Source organism: Urocampus carinirostris, chromosome 3 (genome assembly GCF_059441175.1).
Source record: "Urocampus carinirostris isolate Australia breed hairy pipefish chromosome 3, RoL_Ucar_1.0, whole genome shotgun sequence".
NCBI lineage: Eukaryota > Metazoa > Chordata > Actinopteri > Syngnathiformes > Syngnathidae > Urocampus > Urocampus carinirostris.
The window spans coordinates 31,439,925-31,460,603 of NC_142351.1; the positions used below are offsets into that span (position 1 = coordinate 31,439,925).

General features: G+C 39.5%; 1 protein-coding gene across 2 annotated transcripts in view; it reads right to left on the bottom strand.

Moving 5' to 3' along the window:
* Positions 1 to 5,956: 5,956 nt before the first annotated feature.
* The window catches only part of LOC148369444 (cholecystokinin receptor-like), a 47,430-nt gene continuing 32,707 nt past the window's right edge, over positions 5,957 to 20,679 (bottom strand). Inside the window, exons 3-6 of one of the 2 annotated variants that reach the window (XR_015849878.1) lie at positions 13,434 to 13,699; positions 9,303 to 9,429; positions 6,748 to 8,047; positions 5,957 to 6,076 (exon numbers count right to left, since the gene is read on the bottom strand). Coding sequence is in view for 1 of the 2 variants with exons in the window: in XM_088329947.1 (XP_088186073.1) it covers positions 7,455 to 8,047; positions 9,303 to 9,429; positions 13,434 to 13,699 (986 nt within the window). In the remaining variant the exon portion in view is untranslated. Of the gene's footprint in view, positions 8,048 to 9,302; positions 9,430 to 13,433; positions 13,700 to 20,679 lie in introns of both variants that reach the window. The other variant, XM_088329947.1, reaches the window with a different exon arrangement.

The window sequence follows — 20,679 nt, forward strand, 5'->3', positions numbered from 1 at the left end:
GCTGGGGGGCACGTACACGGCAGTAATGATGGTCGCGCTAAACTCCCTCGGTAGGTAGAAGGGTCTGCAGATCACCGTCAAAAGTTCAATGTCTCGTGAGCAGTGATTCGAGATTATCTTCGCATTTCTACACCAGTTGTTGTTTGTATAAATGCATAGACCGCCACCCTTGCTTTTGCCGGTGAGCTCGCCGCTTCTATCAGCGCGGAAAGCAGTTAGCCCCACAATGCTAACAGCGTCATTCGGGATAGATGAGTTTAGCCATGTCTCCGTCAGAATTAAAGCACAACAGTTCGTCAACTCGCGGTTCGATGTGAATTCCACTTGTAAATGGTCCAGTTTGTTGTCCAGGGAGCGGACGTTGGATAGGAAAATGGATGGTAGAGGCGTTTTGAAGGGTTTGGACTTCATCCGAGCCGTTAGCCCGGCCCGACAACCTCGTTTCCTTCCCCGGTCACAGCGCTTCCGCTTGCCACTTTTACTCGCTGCTTTGTAGGCCGCTGTGTTCTGTTGACGTAGCACTCCGAGGCTAAGTAAACACTCCAGAGTGATCGTCGAAATTTGCGCTGGATTTCTGGATGTTCGCATATCCAGCAAAAAACTGCGATCGTATATTAATCTGCAGTTAGAGTTGTCTTTGTTCGCCCTCATAAACTGAGTCGAAGATTGGGGTTTTTGACCAGAATGTGAGAAACTGTCGCAGCCATACAGGGCGCCGCCATTTTGAATCCTGTAATGATGTAATGTAATCACCACAAAGTTTATTTTTCAACAAAAATATGAAAGCTGCAAATGATGTAATGCATATTGTACAATAAGAAATTTAAAAAATCACAACAAAATTATTTTTCCCCAGTAATCTGGTATCAATATTGTCACAGAAACGCTGCTCCCCATCACTGCCGAGGTCCAGCTCATCTCTAAAGAGCAGGATGATTCTGTAAACCGAAAAACAACGGTGAGCAGATGGTAAAGGTGCTGTATTTGAGGCAGATCAGGAGGTATCTTTTGCTACTGGTAACCATGGGAACTAGTACTATCTGTTGCATATGGGGGAGCAAGCCCCTAAAAACTGGCCTGGAGAGGGATTGGCACATCCAGGATTTACTTGCTCAACACACACACATGAACCTGGCGGTTAAGGGATCGGTGAGTTGTGAACCACCTCAAAGTTTAGTCTGGAATGAAGCAGTGTCAGTAAAACAACAATAGGTGAAAAATGATGAAACATATTTTTATATCTGTGCAGCCAAACCACTCACGGCTACCGGTACCAGTCTGCGGCCCGGTGGTTGCCGATAAATGATTAAGCAAACACGGCTGTTGCCGCTATTGTTTGGACAGTACTGTATACAGTAAATTATTTGTTGCTCTGAACCGCTAGTAAATGAGGCCCACTGAGATGCGATATGTTCGGCACAGGGACAAATTTCAGGCATTATTAGTCTCGCCTTCAGTATTTTACGGCCATCTTTTTAATAAGCTCGCAAACGCACGAGGCGAAAATGACCTTTATGTTCCTGCCATCAGAACATATCGGCAGTCATTCCTTGAATGCGCCACGCAAGGTTGCCCCTCTCAAAGCAACCGCAAAGAAGTAAGGGGATGAAATACGTCTGTAAATATGTCAGTGTTTTCCCTGAGCTAACAAAAACGTATTGCTTATGGTGGTGAGTCTCAAAGGGAGGGAGAAGACGAAGAGGGTAAATAATGATCGGGAAGCGTTGCGTGAGGTTTGATCGGAAAGAAGACAAACGATCTGTCTGAGGTGCCGTGGGGAAAGGGGTGCGGCTCAAATCGCCGGCCTCCGTTTACGAGACGCTCTGCCCTTGCCTTTCATTACTCAACTGGCTTGCAGATGGCAGCTTGGACAAATGGTTCGCAGAGCTGCAAGTTTATGATGCACGCTGCAGGGGACATGCTGCCGTTGCCGGGGAATTGGATTGGAAATGAATGTACAAATTGGTGGGATTGTGCTCAATGTGAGAAACTTAAGGGAAAAGCTCATTTCCTTTTCATGCGATTCATTTCACGTCTGTTGAAGCACGAGTGTGCTCAAATTTAGGGAAATAGTTTTATAGTCAAAGTTAATCGGGCAATTTATTTCATCCTAAATCGTAAATCCTAAATAATTAACAATAATAAGTGGTTTTTATATACTTTGAAATTTAATTCATTCAATGGCAGACATTTTAATGAAATTGATACAGCCGGTGCTAGCCAATTTTTGCACTTTTCACTCATTTTTGAAGACCTACAGAAAATATAGTTTTGTAGCTATTTAGGCACAGGACAAATAAAAAGAAAGCCTGAACCCTCATCTTTTATGAGGAAAATAAAAATGTTTCTAGCTTTTACCGTTGTTTGGTAAATAACAGTTTCTTTAAAATACTCGTTTCCAAGAAAACCTCTTAGAAAAACAGCTTTTTGTAAATGGATGCATATCAAGCAACTTTCATTTCGGTGTATTTTTGAAATCTCTAAACAATGCCTTCCATGAACACAAGGGTACTTTGCTTGCAAAATAACATTTTATTGCACATGATCTAACATTGTTATCTCATTTCTTCCCAGTTTTTGCAGTCTTTTTGTTTTCTTTGAGTGCCATAGCAGCAAGATGGTTGACAAATATGTCGGCTCCTTCTAGGTGATTCCCATGTTCAGTAAAATAAATAAAATACATCAATTTTATACAATATCTCATGTGTTTTTGCTTATTATAAAAATCAATATAATTTTTTTAAATATTCACTACCTCCTGTGGTCCGCCCCTTTCGTATATAAATGATTGTGGGTAAAATATTTCAAAAGCACTTTGAATGACAATTACGCTCAAATATAGCAATCCCCGAACAATGTTTTGCCAGTGGCTATAGTAATCATAGGTGCTGATGCCGTTATATGCGTTGAGTCAGCCTTTTTCAATTTCAGGGTCATAAATTCATTAAAACGAAACGAATGATTTGCACTGTTGGAAACTCCAAAATAATTGTTAGTGCTTTGCACATTCGCCTTACACGCGAAAGGTCCCCGGTTCAAGACCGGATGGAAACCTACAGTATCTTTACCTGGAGAGGGATGGGCCCCACCAGGCTGTACTTGCCAAAGACACAGCACAGGAAATGGTGCCCCTATGACTTTACTGGTTAAGAGATCCATCTAACCAACCAACCAAACAACCAACCAACCAAACAACCAACCAGAGTCAATCATGTGGTCTGTTGGAGGCACCATATTTGGAGTACTTCAAACTGATTGCATTATACAGGTTCAACAATAGAGAGCATGGCACATGACGCACTGCACTGCACATTTGATATGTTTTAGATATTAGAAAAGCTAAAAAGAATTACAACTGCTCTCTTTGATGAGTTTTGGAATACCAAAATGTGTCACTGCAACGAGTCGTAATAATTGTAGCTGTCATACAGTCTCTAGATTTTTCTAAGAGAGGTTCTGATTTACTGTTTTGAGGGAGGCCTTGTGTCTTATCAAACCACCTGAAGGATTCAGTCTGGATGAAGGAATGGTGTGAAGCTGGTGCCTTGGGAATTTTAAAACAACTTCTGTCAGCCATTTGGAAAGGGCTCTTGTGAAACTATTACAGCTTTGTTTTGTTTTGGCTAGACTGTTCTCTTTTATATACTTTATTTATTTTGGTGTCACAAAAACCTCAAACTGCTCATTCTAGCACTTGTTTTCAACCATTTCATCTCGGACCCAGATGTTGATTCAAACGCGCAAAAGAAAATGTTGATCCTCCTTTATGAGGCATCAATTATGGTTAAGCCACTTTTAAAATAGGATAAAAATTAACTGTTTAGGGGGTACAAATTGCCAGTACTGTTCTCAGAGACTACAAAACAAACATCACAAATAGAGTTGATAAGTACCGTGGTGCATATTATTGGTAAGTCAACACTAAATATTTGGTGCCCTACTCTTTATCATGAACAGGTATTTTTAGTGGCTTCGAAGAACAAGCCCGTTCCCAATAATTTGCATCAGTTTGTGGTGATTAATTTAGATCAAATCTTAGTGACTCCTTTAAAAAATGTACTGGTAAAATCTTTCAAAAGCTCTTTGACGAATATAATAATGATCAGATATTCAGATATTGTAAACACACACACACACACACACAATAACGCCGTTTTCTGGTCCGGAACAACTGATTAATGATGCAGGACTGAGTTGCTATGGCAGCAAGTTCTTTTCAGGCTTACTAAAGATTTTTGTGTAGTGCGAATGTCACAAAAAACAAATCAAACTAGAACGTCATCAAAAGGAACTAATGGAGTTGTCTTTCTTCTAAAATGCTTGCAATTGTGTAAAAACCATATATGTAGTCCCTGACATATTTGTAGAAACTGTATGATATATGTGATCTCTCTGTTTTGCATGAAAACAAACATAGCGTGTACATCTCCCCAATTTTATTACATCAACTATAAATAATACAGTACCCTTAACCATGGAGACACTCAACACATTAAACGTGATCAATACCAACAACCCGACATGTATTTGCAGCTGACAACTACATACATACATACATACATACACGTTTGCAACATGACACAGACAGGCACCAAATGTGGCCAATTCTTTAAAATACAAATAAATAAAAGCTTTGGTCAGCATATAAATACAGTGGATGAATAAATATATTTGCTATGAATAAATATAAGGTCAGCCAATCCGCCTTATTATTGTATCTTAACCTACTTGTTTTTTCACAAGCTGTAAACACAATGAGCCATATTGGATTTTCCTGACACTTGATTTCATGGAGACAAAACGACAAAAGTATCTTAGCAGGACATGATTTCTTGTCATGCGATCTACTAAGTTCAAGGAAAACATTTTTTACTTCGGTTATTCCATTTTGACATTTCATTGTCTTAGGGATCTCTTACCTGGAGGTTATTCCATATCAGTTGAGGACGTGTAGCGGTCCAGTGACAATTCAACAAGTTCTTATTATTTTTTTTCCTTTTATTTAATTTATTTTATTTTTTATTTTTGTATCCCACTCTCAGCCTCAGTTACCCAGGATAGGTTTAACAAAACACAGAAGTCACACATCAGGTTGCCCGTCATGCTTTTACAGCAGCAGTTCTCAAGCAAGAGGACATTCACAGCACACTTTTCCCCACGGTGCCGCCTTTTCCCGGAAGCACTTTTTCGTCTCACATTGACTTTTCCACAAAAGCCGGCAAAATAGTTGAGAAATTCGATATTCAGAAAGGGGCCGATTGGTTTTTCGCGGAAACATTTGAATCCAAGGCATAGAGTGGACAAGAGGAAGGTAAATCCAGCTGACACCTCGCTTTTACGTGGAAGCAGATGCTGCAATTCCCAGACGGACTACGCTGTGGAGAACATGAAAAATTCAGCTGAGATAGGCAACTACGCAGAAGAACGCAGCTCCTTTCAAGGTCAATACCAGTTAATAAGGCGAAATTGCTGTTAGGTCAGACACAGATGCAAAAGAACACAAATGGAGTGTCTCGATACACTGAAAAGCTGTATACAGTATAGGAGAGGACATCATTGACTTTTGCACAGCTGGTGATGGATCCTGTGTTTACTGCCAACAATTCATATGAGAAATCTTGTTCCACTGCCAAAAAATCTAAGTAGGGAAAGGCTAGTACAAGTACCAAGTATTCTTATTCGGCAAATACCAGACAATATTTCTATGTATTATTCCTTGTGGCTGTATCGTTTTGGCAAAATATTATGCCTCTAACGTACAGTACAAATGATATCGACACTTTACATCAGATTTTTTGATTCCCGAAAGAGTTGGGTGCTTGTACTTTATCGGTCGGAATAAGGTGGAATCAAAGATCCCTAATTTTAAGTAAGAATGTTTTTTCTTGACTAATATATATATATATATATATATATATATATATATATATATATATATATATATATATATATATATAATTAAGGCAGGGAACACTAAGGGTTTAACCTCACATTAACCGCACCATTAAAAAAGGGGAAAACCTTTTTTTAATGAGAGGTTAAGGCAATTTGTGAAAGGTGTTATTGTAAGTTTTGCCTCTGGTTTCATAACGGTTACATAAACGCTTGCTTGACGTTGAAACAAACGTCAAGTTAGGGTAAATATGGTGAAGGAAACCATATTGGTTGGCAGTTAAATTCATCCGCTGCAGTGAGAGAAGTGATGTTTAAAATGTGCACCTCAATGATAATAGTATATCTGGTTCCAGTAGTTTGACTGTTAGAAAAGCGTTAAATGCATTAAATAAACTTTTACTTAAGGGTGTACTGTACTCACTTTTGTTACCAGGGGTTTAGCAATGAACGGCTATATTCTGAGTTTTTCGAGAGAAAAAAATACATGTACACCGCTGTATAATCTTTACACTGACTACCTTTCATTGTGTCATAGCGATGCTTCTCCAGTGTTGTTCAATTTAACATGATGAAGAAATCTCTGCAGAGATGTGAGAGGTGTACTTACTTTTGTGACATACTTTAAAGGTGAAAATGTATGCCTAGAATGAGAAAAAAATATCTGACAACTTATTTAAGAGGTGCTTTATGGAATTTGGAACTTTTCTATTTGCTGACAAACCCTGCTGGCTTGTGTCATCACTGCAGCGTCCTCATGTTGCCCGTGCAATTGCTTACATTTGTAAGTACATTCTTCTTTTGTAATTTTTTTTAAGGGTTTGGGTTGATGTTTGGACAATACTTAAACCAGACCTCTTCTTACTTTCACCATTTTCATGATACTTTAAACAAAAACTGTGGTGACGAAAATAAAGTAATCTCCAACCAGCTTCCCTTCCCCTCTTTCCTTCTTCTGTGGCCGGACAGCGTTGCTAAAAATAAGATAAAAGCAGGTAGGCACATTGGAAAAAGAAAATAAGGGCTCTTTGAACTCAGTTGGACTTTGTTAACACATTAAATAAAGAAATAATTATACTTTTAATTTTTCAAGGAAACCTCCAATGATGCACCCCATCTTTAAGTATTGTAATAGCTGATTCTTTTCCCAAATGTTAATAAAAATAATATAAGCAAAATTATCTGTCTGTGGAACAACATTTTCCATGAAAAGTTGACAATTTTACCTATTTTACTACAGTTTTGTGACTGAATTTTCTGCAGCGTGTAATCCCCAAAGTCCAAGGCTGCGAGCTACACGGTCCCTGTGGCAAGACACAGTCCGCTCGTGTTGAAGGGGAGGTCCTCCATTTATCCGTTTTGGTGTTTCTAGGAAAACGGTTTTCATCCCTTTAAAAAAAATAGTGAGGCACTTGTCTTCAGTTTGACAAAGCAATATCTGCCCATCCAACATTCTACAAAAGGCTCACAGTTTGACAAACAGGAAAAAAAAGGCATTCCCAAAAATAGCGATGCTCAGCAGGTGAGTATGAAAACCAAAAGGACAGCGACGGTTCTTCTCTTTAGGTGGGTGTGGAGCCGACTGTGGTGTAGCTGTACTTGGACACTGAGGTGGCCATGGTGGGGGCCATGGAGTACCCGGCGGTGGTGCCCTCCTCACCCGCCTCCAGCAGGGCAGGGCAGCATCGGCGAGCCAGGCGGTTGCGGCAGCAGCGGGCGAATGTGGCCAGCAGGGCCTTGCGGAAACGAGTATTCATGAAGCAGTAAATGACGGGGTTGACGCAGGCCGAGGTGTAGGACAGCAGATGGATGAAAGAGATGGGGATCCCGGACAGTGCCTTGGAGGCCGCCTTTAAGTCGAAAGCCTTCCAGGTGTTGGCTGAGTAGAGCGGCATCCAGCAGACAAAGAAAAGCGCCACAATTACCAGCAGCATGCGGATGACCCGCTTCTTGGCCTGCAATTTGGCGTTGGACGTGTTGCTGCGAGCGCGCTCTGTTTTGGGCGGCGCAGCAGCAGCACCGGCGGTGGACGAGGATGTCGAGGCTGGGAGGGTCGGAAGCTCCATGGTGGAGGACTTTTGGGGAACCTGAACGTAGCAACCGTCATCGTCTTCGTCCTCGTCATTGGACTCTGCTACAGTGCCATTTTTGAGTTCTGCCGAAAACAGGGATGCAAGATTGAACATAGACAACACTGTGGACAGAATATGTGTTTATATTTTATTTTATTATGTTTTTAATTATTATTTTCTTTATTATGATTATTACTATTATTATTTGTATTTTTATAATTATTATCATAATTTTATTTAGTTATATAGTCTCTTCTATTGGTTTCTTATTATGCTTTCAGATTTATTTGTTTTTGTCAAACACTCCTGAGGGCAAGCAGACCAGAAAATGGAATTCAATTTAGTATTGATAGCAGACGTTTTCATACTTTAAGTTTTATGTTATATTTTTTAAGCAGGTTCTATTCGGCCACAGAGTCAATAATTAAACTAGAATTCTTGAATAAATGTGCAACTGTGGGCTCCGCTCCCCAAAAAACATACACCGACCGGTATATTGTTTGTTAAAAAGATTTTATGTAATAAATATTTTATAGAATAGAACATAACAACAGAATAGAATATGATTTATTGTCATTGATACCAGCATAGTGAAAAATGATATGCAACAAGATCAGACATGGCACTCCAGGGTAAGCATGTAATAAATTCTTGAAAGAGAAAAATAAGAGGAAAGGCCAACAGAATAAATAGGAAAAGTAGTGCAATAACATTTGCATCAACAAAAAATTGTGAAATAAGTCGCAAGATACATATTATCAATTCAACATTCAAATCAACACAAAAACTGCACTCGCAAGACTGGTGCTCTTATCTCATCGGCCAAAAATGATAAAAACAAACGTAAAAAAGAGTTGTTATTATAGTATACTTCATAGTATATTTAAATCGGAGAAAGAGCTGACATTGCATATCCTTTCTTATTTGGATGAGTGTTACCGGTTGCAAGTGTACTATAAAATCTGAATTAAAATTAATCACGTAAAAAGGAAACATGCAGCAGGGTTGTGCCTGGTAGAATTACAATGTAGGAAGGACACACTGCACCCTCATTTACAGTTATATAGTAGCCTGCGCATTTATATTCACAGTGTTTGCACTTCACGACGCAGGGAGCAATTAAGAAAATCTTAAACAGGCATGAAACGTGAAATACACGGATATTTTGTTTTTTGGGGAGAGCAGATAAAAAAATTCTCTGCCTCAGGCAAACTAATTTGCATATGAATAGAAGCTCTCTATTCCTCTGTCAATGTGCAAAGTGACACATCCTGACTTCACTGAAAAAAATCAAACAAAAGAGCGGTGAGGAAGACGAAAGTTGTTTGTGGATCTCACCAGTGGTCTCTGCTTTGTTCTGCTTCATTTCAAAGCTTATGCCCCGGTAGAGCTCTCTGGAGATAAGCCCGTAGGCGACGGCCATCACCACTCCAGGAATGAAGAATAGAATGAACAGCAGGAGTACGTACCTGGAAAAAAGCGGGGGAGGAAAGAGGAAGCTATTTATGTAAAGGGCCGCAACAATTAATCAACATCGTCCACAAAAATAGATATCAGAGGTATTCGACAATGAATTTCATTTTTGACTATTGTCGTCCAACAAGTTTTTCTAACCGAGAGAGACATCTCTACATGAGTATAATCTCTGCTGAGCGCAATAGTCAATGGCGTCTCTGCCTCGAGAGGTAATATAAACATACAGAAATGGTGGTGGCAACATCAAATACATGTCTCAAAACTTGGAAAGTTTAGGAGAAACTTAGCCTGGATACGGCGAATAAAAAGACTACTCACAATTTTTGCAAAGCAGACCTTGCGTATCATGGCGATAGATCGGTGACACACGAACATTTCCAACATCCATCCATCCATCCATTATCTGCACCGATTATCCTCAGTAGGGTCACGGGGGTGCTGGAGCCCATCCCAGCTATCTTCGGGCAGTGGGCAGGGGACACCCTGAACTGGTTGCCACCCAGTCGCAGGGCACACAGGGACAGACAATTTGCTCACTCATTCACACCTGGGGAGAATTTGGACCGGCCAATTAACCTGACATGCATGTTTTTGGAATGTGGGAGGAAACCGGAGTGCCCGGAAGAAACTCACGCAAGCACGGGGAGAGCATGCAACCTCCACACAGGAGGTTCGATCTTATGATCTCAAATCTGTGCTGCACATGCGCTAACCACTGCGCCGCCATGCTGCATCATTTCCAACATATAATAGGAAATCTAAATTACAAGAAATTCCAAATGTATAGTAGGGCTGTAACGATTAGTCCACGTCATCGTCAAAATCGATAGTGAAAATAGTTGACAATAGACTATTTTTCCAAAAGATAGAGGGATCGCCATATGAATATAATCTACGCTGAGAGTTTTTCTCGCAATAGCTTCTCTAACTCGAGAGGTAACATGAATCAGCATCAACTCCGTGTATCAAACTTTCTAAAGTTCGGGAGCATTTAAGCCTTGATACGGCAAATAAAATGACGACAACTACAAAGTTTGCAAATCAGAAATCACGTATCATGGCATTACCTCAGTGATGCTGGAACATTTAAAGAAAACATTCGGACAGTTAAATGAAACTGAGTCTGACTCGCCTCGTCCTTTTCAAGCCAAAACGATTTTAATGACATTATTTTACACGAGTATGTTCGAGCGTTATACCAGACTAGGTTTGACAAACATTTAAATTTTAATGCGTGCAGTCCGAAGAACAAACCTCAGCTGTTAAGATGTTAAAAACGACAAATGTCAGTTATCAAAGTGGTTGGGTTGCAAATGTTAAGGAATGTTTGAGTTCTTTTGTTACAGACTTTGCAGTTGACCACTAAATACACTTCACAAAATGCACATATTTGTTCTCTTCACTGTTCTACTGCTGCTAATGAGCTGGTTCCTGGTTTAAAAAACTGTACTTGATTTTGATGTATTATTTATCTGACTGTTCCTAAATATGGACAGAGATTTATTCACGGGTTTGTGCAGGGCGAAGTGGGCCGCATTTTCAGCCCAGGAGTTTTCTACCCGAAACCGGCGCCCTTGGCTATGGAATTTGAATGGAAGGAACAGCAGCAAGCTCTTATGATGCATTTCTTTAGGGAAGAAATTCAGGTATATGTCGATAAGTCTAGTTCTTTTTGTTTGAGGGGTGACCTGTGAGTTACGCAGCTTCACTGCAGTTGTGGAAAATATAAGACAGTCATGATCTAAAACAGGTTTGAAGACTTCAACCAGGCAGTGGTGATTCATAGTTACAATGTATATTTGTGGACAACGAGGTCCAATCTTGACGGCTTTGAAACAGAAAGGAGGGCAAATACCGTAATACACCTTGATTTCAAAAGTTGTATCGGTGCAAAAGCTCATTCCAGCATTGAAAGTAAAAACACCCAAAGTTTCATCAAACAAAAAAATATCATGAAGAAAATCTCAATAATAATAATAATATAAAGAATTCACTAAACAAAAAATAATGTAAATAGTCAATCACACATATTGTTCACTGCGAAAAACCCTTATCCAATTGAGAACATTTTTTTAACTTACAATATTCAAAATAAAATAAAAAACACAAAATAATGAAAATTAAAAGGTAGCGGTAATTTGAAATATCCCTCCCAATACTTTTTCACTTTTTAATAAAAATAAAGCTTACATTTCTGTGTATTCCATTACAATTTGTTTTACATTTTTTTAATTGAATCAAGGAAAAGAGCACTTAAATTATTCAAAATACTTATTTGGCAGATACAATTGCTAATTTCAATTTCTATCTTTATTTTAGTGAAAACGATTTTAAAATGAAATAGTTATATGCCATATCAGAAAATGGTTCCTCAGTGGTAGCCAGCATCATTCTTCTGATTTTACAAGACAAATAATTTTAAGACACTGTAAATAAAAAAGGATTCTCGGTTAAGTAAAAATGTCCACCTATGACACAAGATCTTTTTCTTTTTTTTAACAGTGTTTGCAGTTTGTTGATTAAAAAAAAACATACACTGCCCGATGATTGCTGGGATGGGCTCCAGCATCCCCGCGACCCTACTGAGGATAAGCGGTGCAGCTGATGAGATGAGATACACATACATAATAATATTTTTTTGTAATTATGTTTGTATGTGCTTCAGGGGCTTCCAGTAGTTGAATTTCCAGGGAAAGTACAGGTTTCAGCAGAATTTCCAAAGACAGCGTTTAAGCATTGGGCATAATGTCGTTCAATCACTTTCTATAGACAAGCTAGCATAAGCTAGCACAGATACGGCTGGACGATGCACAACCCGTGCTGTGGTTTTCCATGAGGAATGAGGCACTGTTTGACCCGTTGACTCATTACTTCGATGTAAATTTTGGGTCTCTGGAGAGGCCGCCCAGCAAAAACATGCAAAATGAAACCAATTTCCGAAAGTGGCCTTTGTTATCTGTGATAAATTTACTGATAGCCGTATAGCACTTGAAGCAAAACTGATGTGTACAGCAGCTAATTTCCTGCTCTAACTTGTAGCGCTGGGAAAACTCAAGGGTCCCCAATAGCACCGGGATGACTCACTCCCTGTCAGTTTGGAAACATATTTGCCGCAGCATCGGTGCACTGCGATTGGAATTAAAGACCGGACACTAAACTGAAACATTGATGAAACCAATTTATGCTCTTTCAAACACATAACGCTTTCACCTGGTGATGAATATCGCGTCTGCTAATTTTAACTCTTTGATAGCAGTTCTATAGATCAAGGTCCAGCCTGGCTGTTGATGTCCCAATATCCTTTTTGCCCCCCCTCCCATTTTGAATGAATCAGACCCCTATTGAAAGGACAGAGTGCTTCAGCCTGTCTGTTTATAATCAACCTACGGAAAGGATATTAGCACTTGTTAGATCAAAAAAGGCCTAAACCTTTAAAGACATCTCACTTTGTTCGCACTTGAATCAATGCTTTTCTATTCCTTCAGCACATAGACCAAATTGGGTAACCAATCACGAGGAAAGCCTCAATCTACTTTGAAAGCAACCTCGGATGGTTTTTGCCACCTCCAGGGGTAAAACTCGCTAGTTAAAAGCTCCAATCTCAGCCTCTCATATATTTGTCTTTTATAAAAGCCGGCCTCTCTAAATTGCCTTTTTTCTTTTCTTTACTGCTTCAATACCGCAGAATATTTTCTCATTCTCCATCTGCCTTTTAAAGGAAAGACCTTTAGGGAACATGACAGGTGGATGGATTGCGTTGCAGTTGGCGAGCAATTAAAAGTTTCTCCTCCAGAGCCGACAATAGCGTGCTCTTGTTTCGATAAGAACATTTCATCATAGCCGACGCCGATAACGCCTTTCATGCTGCTGCTAATGAAGCTTCAGTTGGGTCTTGTCACATCTCTTCACGCTAAACAAGCCCACCGATTAAAAACGCAGTCATCAATTTGACCTGTGATGCTCTTTTCTGAAAGCGACTTTTGCAAAAAGAAGGTACCAGCTTTGCTCGGCGTGGTGACTGGGCCATGTGAGGCGGCACATGTGGCCTACGGTGCCGTTGGCCTTGGGGAAGGTCTTGATGATGCTAAAGACAGGATAAGGAATCATGATGAGCAGCGAAAGCACCCATGTGGCGGCGATAACGCGGTATGCGTGGGATCGCGTCTGCCACGCTCTGGACTTGAGCGGGTTGCAGATGGCGCTGTAACGCTCGATGGCGATGGCCACCAGGCTAAATGTAGAAATGCTGACGGAGAGACCTAGGAAGAGAAAACAACAACAACACATGGATGTTAATATGTTGAGTCATTCTTTTTTAATATAGTCTCAGCGGTAGGGGTGGGTAGATCGATCATAACGTCGATATTATCGATACCAAGCAAGCGATTGGATAACATCTATACAATTTTTCTTGAATCAAGACTTCACTCCATCAACTGCTTCTATATGTAGATAGAGCAGCCCTTTTCTCTCTCACAAGTCTCTAAGTTTATGCCTGTGACTTTGTGCCTGTGAGTCAGTGACAACCCTCCCAACCTGGCCTGCTGCGGAATCCTGCCCGCAAGGCAGAAGATGGGGCCAAATCTATGCGCCCACCCCTACCAGAAGCTAAAAATGACAGAGGAAAACAAGAAGTCCAGCCTGGTGTGCACTTTTCTTTTAACTACAGAAAAGGACAATGTCAGTTGTAATTTGTGTCGTTAACTGGTATTCTACTGTGTCAACACCGCCAATTTACACAAACACATTGGGGGGGAGTAGCTCACCCTCCATAGAACGAGCTGCAATCAAAATATAAACATGTTGCTGGGCCTGAACAAAATAATGGAAAATCCGTTGTCAATATTGCAACAGAGCTAATGAGAGACAATTGATACTTTATTTGCAAAATATTTTGAAATGGAAGGTATGTATCTTCTGAATCTGATTTAAGTTCTCTATTTGAAAATGTTATAAAGTATTTGTATTTATGGTACATTGCTTTTTTGGTTTGACTCTGTTGGCTTTGTTCTGAAACAGGTGTATTAGAAATGTTTCTATGTGCTTTTTATACTGTTAAAGTTACTTAACAGCGTTATTTCTTTTCAAAAGCAGAGTAATCTAACTAATTATTTTTTCCGCCGTTACAGTTTTCAACCATCCTCAGGATTATTTACCTCACGTCCTTTTGAATCATGTCACCATTCAAAATACTGACTACCATATGGTTGGATAGGGTTTAGGAATATAGTATTTACTAATGCCCCAAAAGAAAAGGTGTGCCCTATATTTGACAGCACCCCAACTCATGTCGTTAGCGAACGTAACGTCTCTATCAGCCAGCTCTTGGGTGGGAGCAAAGGGAGCCTGCTCCCCACCAATCAACAGCTTGTTACCTACGGGACGCCTTCTTTCTCTTGTGCTTGGTCAATATACATCTTTACATTTAAATTTGTTGAGCATGAATAACGTTAAATTTGTTTATTATTTTTTCTTTTTTTGTAGATTTATGAATATTGAAATTCTTGGATTTTCTGTGGAAATGTGTGTATTTAAATATGTAAATTTATCCTTATTCTTCTTTAATCTCTCTTTTTCCTTTTGTTATCGTTTTTTTTCCCCAGTTTGGTCTTTATTTCTACACAATTCAGTGACATCTAAAGGCCAAATATTAGACAATATCCCTTTATAGAGATGTGCTGCATTTGATATCTCGGCAATTTTAAAATTGCAAAATGACTCACTCAAATCCTGACATGAGGCAATCCATCACTCGAAAAGATAAAATCAAAAAAATTGAACAATACCAGTTTTTGCTTTCTGGGGATTATTTATTCAGTGATATATGCATTCCGTTCACAATCAGTAACAAATAAATTTTGCCTCTTTTTAATTTAGCTGGGCAATTCCTGCCAGTACTACAGTAAGCCTTCATGCATTTCGATAAAGGCAAATCCTGCAGCCTGGTCGGTGTGTTTAGACGGTCCCTCGCCACAAGGCAGGAGGTGATAAATAACACTAATAAGCTGGACGACAACACGAAACCACGGGAGAGAACCAGTCACACCCTATCCTTTGTTTACTTCCATCAGTCGCAGGGCGCTTAGTTCGGAAATCACGGGAGACCTTCGCCGTTAACAGTATAATGCCGAGTTCCAATGAGTTCACAAGAACACACATTAGTGTGCTAATGTAATAAATAATGTTAGATTATTTTTTTAGTTTTATTACTTAATCATCAAATAATTACTTTTATAATTACATTATTATTTAATTGTAAAAAATGCACCTTATGCTTATCCATATTTTTTAACGAATTATTTTCTCGCTGTATCAAATAGATGTTTCAATGTATTCATTCATTCAGTGCTTATACTTTCCCAGCAATGTTTCTAAGTGGTGCTCTTTTAAGCCTGCCATAATCTTGTTATACTACCTACAAAACCCAGTTAGATCTAGTCTTAACAAAGGTCTGTTGTGAAGATGTGACCCCTTTACTTTGACAAAATCCCATTTCAGTTAAGTTACATTTTTACGTTAAGATTCATTTTTCAGTTGAGTTTTATTTTTGTCAATGCACGCCCCACATCGTGAAGTTTGCGGACGACACAACAGTGGTGGGCCTTATCAGGGACGACAACGGCCTGGCCTACAGAGAGGAGGTGGAGCAGTTGGTGGGCTGGTGCAGGGACAACAGCCTTGTCCTGAATGTTGACAAAACTAAAGAGATCATTGTCGACTTCAGGAAAAACCAGCCCAACCATGGCCCACTTTTCATCAACAACAAGGCTGTGGAGGTTGTCAGCAGCATCAAGTTCCTAGGGGTGCACATCACAAACAAACTCACCTGGTCCGTGAACACTGCATCACTGGTTAAGAGGGCACAGCAGCGCCTGTACTTCCTGCGGAGGATGAGGAGAGCCCACCTGCCCCCACCCTCCCTCATCACATTCTACAGGGGCACCATAGAGAGTATCCTGACCAGCTGTATCTCTGTGTGGTGTGGAGGCTGCAGCGCTTCCGACTGGGGTAGTGTGAGGAGGGTGACGAGGACAGCAGAGAAAATCATCGGGACTTCTCTCCCCTCCATTCAGGACATTGGCCAGAAGCGCTGCCTATCCCAAGCTAAGAACATTATCAGGGACCCCTCTCACCCCCATCATGGACTGTTCACTCTGCTAGCCTCTGGGAAGAGGTACTGCAGTGTGCGGTGCAGGACCACCAGGTTCCACAATAGTCTTGTCCCCCTGGCCATTAGACTGTTAAATGGTCAATCAAACACATAGTAAATCTAAACTGCTGCTAATCTGTACATCTGTTGGATTTGTTTGACTTTTTGCACTACTGGCAGTTCTTTATAGCTAGCCACTCCTTGCACATCTGTTTCTCTGCACTATTGTACTTACAGTGTTATTGTTACAGTGTTATTGTTACTGTTTACCTGACTTGTTTACCTGACTGCCCACTTTGCACATCTGGTTAGCTGCTCCTCTTGCACTATTTGCACTACTGTAAAATACTATACATAGCCATAATTATTTAGTATATTATTAGTACTCAATACTCCAACTCAATACAACATTTTATTTATATCTGTACATTCAAGGAAACTGTGCGGGTCAGATGTATCGACATTTCGTTCTGTATACACGTGTACTAGAATGACAATAAAGTAGATCTGAATCTGAATCTTTCCTGTAAATGCAGTGGTAAGCCATTTTTCGGGTGTTTGTCCTTTTCACAAGCTCAGAATCTTCAGTTTATTTCTTCTTTTATTTATTTGTAATAAAAGTCCCTAACAGAACTGCTCTCTTCAGCTCTTCTTTCTTGGTACAAATACTCGGTCAGAATCCCACAAGGTAAATTGAAATGCCATGGAACACTGATAGTCTTTGCTAACACTGACAAGATAACATTACAAGTTATGAGTATTTTTTTTAACAGGAATGAAAAATTCATGTAAAAAAACACAAACACAATTCTAATGTTACCAATTTACAAGGAGGTCGTTGTTGTTGTCTTTAGTAGTGAAAAAACATTATTTTAACAGTGTAGTGTTAAAATATTGTAACATTTTACTGTATGTATATTCGAAATTTTAAGTTTTACAGTTATATCTGTTTGTCTATTTAAATCATCACATCATTCATTTGGATGTAGTTAAAACACTTCAGGATTATCTACAGGGTTCGGACACCTTTTTTCATGGCCAAATTGAAGCACTTTTTTAAGGACTTTTCAAAGCCATTTTTTTCCAATTCCCCTAGTACCAGAGCCACAAATATATCTGTGATTTATATATGCATTTTTTAGTCTTGTTTGTGCATTTATCAAGACGTACGACATCTTGAGTAAATCCAACAGTTCAAACAAATCACCCCTCTTTTAGGTTTTGGGTAAAAAAAGACAATAATATGTAGCTTACATTTTCAGTTGCAGGAAGTTCTTCCCATTGAATATACAACGGGAAACTCTACCTTATTTTTTTCCGTCCCACTTCGCCCTGCATAAACCCATGAATAAATCTCTGTCGGACATAATAATGTCCATAATTAATATGTAATCCTTTCACTAATACACATTTCATAGTGCCCTGTTTAGGCACAGCTTGCACCTGTCCTCTTAGGCATGACCTATAAGGGGCGATCACCTTTAATGCCGTACCAACTAATGCTAGATGCAGTTAATCACGTGGGAAGAAGAAATGCAATGAAAAAGCAATCCACCAGAGCAGTGTCTGCATTTTTCTGAGCATACTTGTTTAGAAGCATGGCAACAATTTCAAGCACTTACAAACATTTCACCAAAAATCCAAACACTTCAACATTTGAGAGGACCATTAAAAATCCATCCAAGCACCTGTACGAACTCTGTATCTATGTATTTGAAGCACAGGAGCTACTGTTAGCTGCAGCTCATGCTCATTCATGCTACAGACTGGGAGCCGAACTTCCCCCACCAGTCACCTCTCTCTGCCCTGGCGTCATGTATCCCTTGGAGAGTCCATACGGCAACATAAACAAAAGCAACAAAAGTGACAGATATTACAGTACTTAGGTATCAATACCTAGATAAACCACAACCAAACTCAGTTTTGCTCCCGCTGTATTTTTAAATAAGCAAACTTGTATGCTTGTCTGTGTTGTCGTAAGGCAGCTGTAGCCGATAGAATCCACGCCAAATACAGAAATAGAACCAGCTACGGAGTCTTGCTTTTTAACACAGTGCGCCGTATGGTCGCGAAAATACAGTAAGTGAAATTCTTCGACGTGCTTCATCTTTTTGGAAGAATAGTTAGGCATTATGACTGTTTTTGAAAAAGTCCTTTTCTCACTTTCACCATTTTCATCCTAGAATTACAGAAAACCTCGCACACGCGCGTGAAATCACTCTCCTCTCCCCGCCCGCCAGCCTCCTTTCCAGCTTAATGCGCTCCATGGCGAGAACACCGAGCATAAAAGTAAGATAAGAGCAGATAAGTGCAGTGGAGAATATATATAAAGGCTCTTTCAGCTCAGTTTGGCATTGCCAACACATACTTTATAGAGAAAATATTTATATTTTCATTTTGTAAGGACACCTAAAACTAGGCACCCAGCCTTCAATATTTTAAAGTCTGCAATTTACTTTTGATACTTCAGTATTAGTTGAATATTTTGTTTTATGTGGGGTTTGCCAAAAATTCAGAAAAAAAAGACAGGGCAAATCCGCCAAGATTCGTAATATTCTTTGTGCGGAAAGCTTTTACGACCTGCTGAAGCAGAGCGATTGTCACTGAGAGAGCTGAGACCTCAAAATATATTGCTTTTGCCTGCTTGGAATTGACGAAATTCGGGCCCAACAAAAGCATCGTAACTAAGAATACATGCAATAAAGCAGGCAGATTTTATTTACGGTATTTATGGTTTAACCTTTCAAAATAATTGCACTTTGTGGCACTTTACCGGATTACAGTACCAAATCATAGTCGATTGTAATAGAAAAATTGAAAGTGGATTCTCGAAAAGATTTTGAAAGCCAACCCCTTGATAATACGCGAACTCCTCCCGGCTTATTGACAGAGAAGGTCCCGGTCTCATCCTGACTCATTAGTACACAAGAGCACACCTACTCCTTGAAGGACAAACGTCTTGTAAGAAATAGTTAAAAACAAAGCTGTTACTATACCATCAACTTGGGATGTTTACAACCCTTTATTTTCAGATTGAGAAAACAGCAACAAGCTGAAACCAAGAATGGGAACATGTAGCTATTTCTGAGCAAAAAAAAACTGTGAATCCGTTCTCACGATGGCAACAGAGGTCATGAGAGACCTTTGAAAATGTATTTGCTTACTGTCTTTATTTTCATATGATTGTGCAGTGGAAAGTATATTAGTTCTCTAGTTGACATTGTTATACAGTATTTGTATGTTTGTTACGTTGCGGCTTTTTTGATTTGACTCTCTTGGCTTTTGTCTTGAAACAGTTTTAATAGAAATGTTGCAATTTTTAAAGTTTGAAATATGGTTGTTTAAATGAAAAATGAAACATTATTGGTGCATAAAATCTTTGTGCTTTATTGTAATTAAAAATAATTCAAGGGGGAGGGTTCAATTATTAATCGTGATATTTCGAAGCAAAAAATACCCTCGTAACCAGATCATTATTGATTGATTCTACTATGTATTAACTACCATTAACTAGGGATTATTGTACCACTAGTAACCATTGTATTACTCAATGAATTCATACCTTTCAACTTGTGCATTCTCCCCGCATTATATACGTTTTTTGATCATTTCAAATTGTGGGCGCCGTGCAAAGTTTTTTTTAACGGAAATTTTGAAAAAAAATTAAAATAAATAAAAAATGGTTTTGTCTGCTGGATCGAGCTCGTCTTGCCCATTTAACCTTTAATCTCTAATTTGCTATGTATGATAAACTAGAGCAATGGTTTTCAACCACTGTGCCGCGACACACTAATGTGCCATGAGAGATTGTCAGGTGTGCCGTGAGAAATTAACCAATGGGACTTTTTAAAATTTAAAATTTTATAAAACATTTATGAATCAGGGCAGCACTGCGCGTGTGTGGCACAGTTCTGATCAAGGGATCAAACCTTCCTGTGTGGAGTTTGCATGTTCTTCCCGTGCATGCGTGGGTTTTGGCATGGATGGAAGGAACGTTTCCCCACCAATATTGAGCAATAATGCACTACCCCAACGGAGCTTTATCGTCGACGGCGACTTTAATCGGGCATGTTTATTGACTGTACTCCC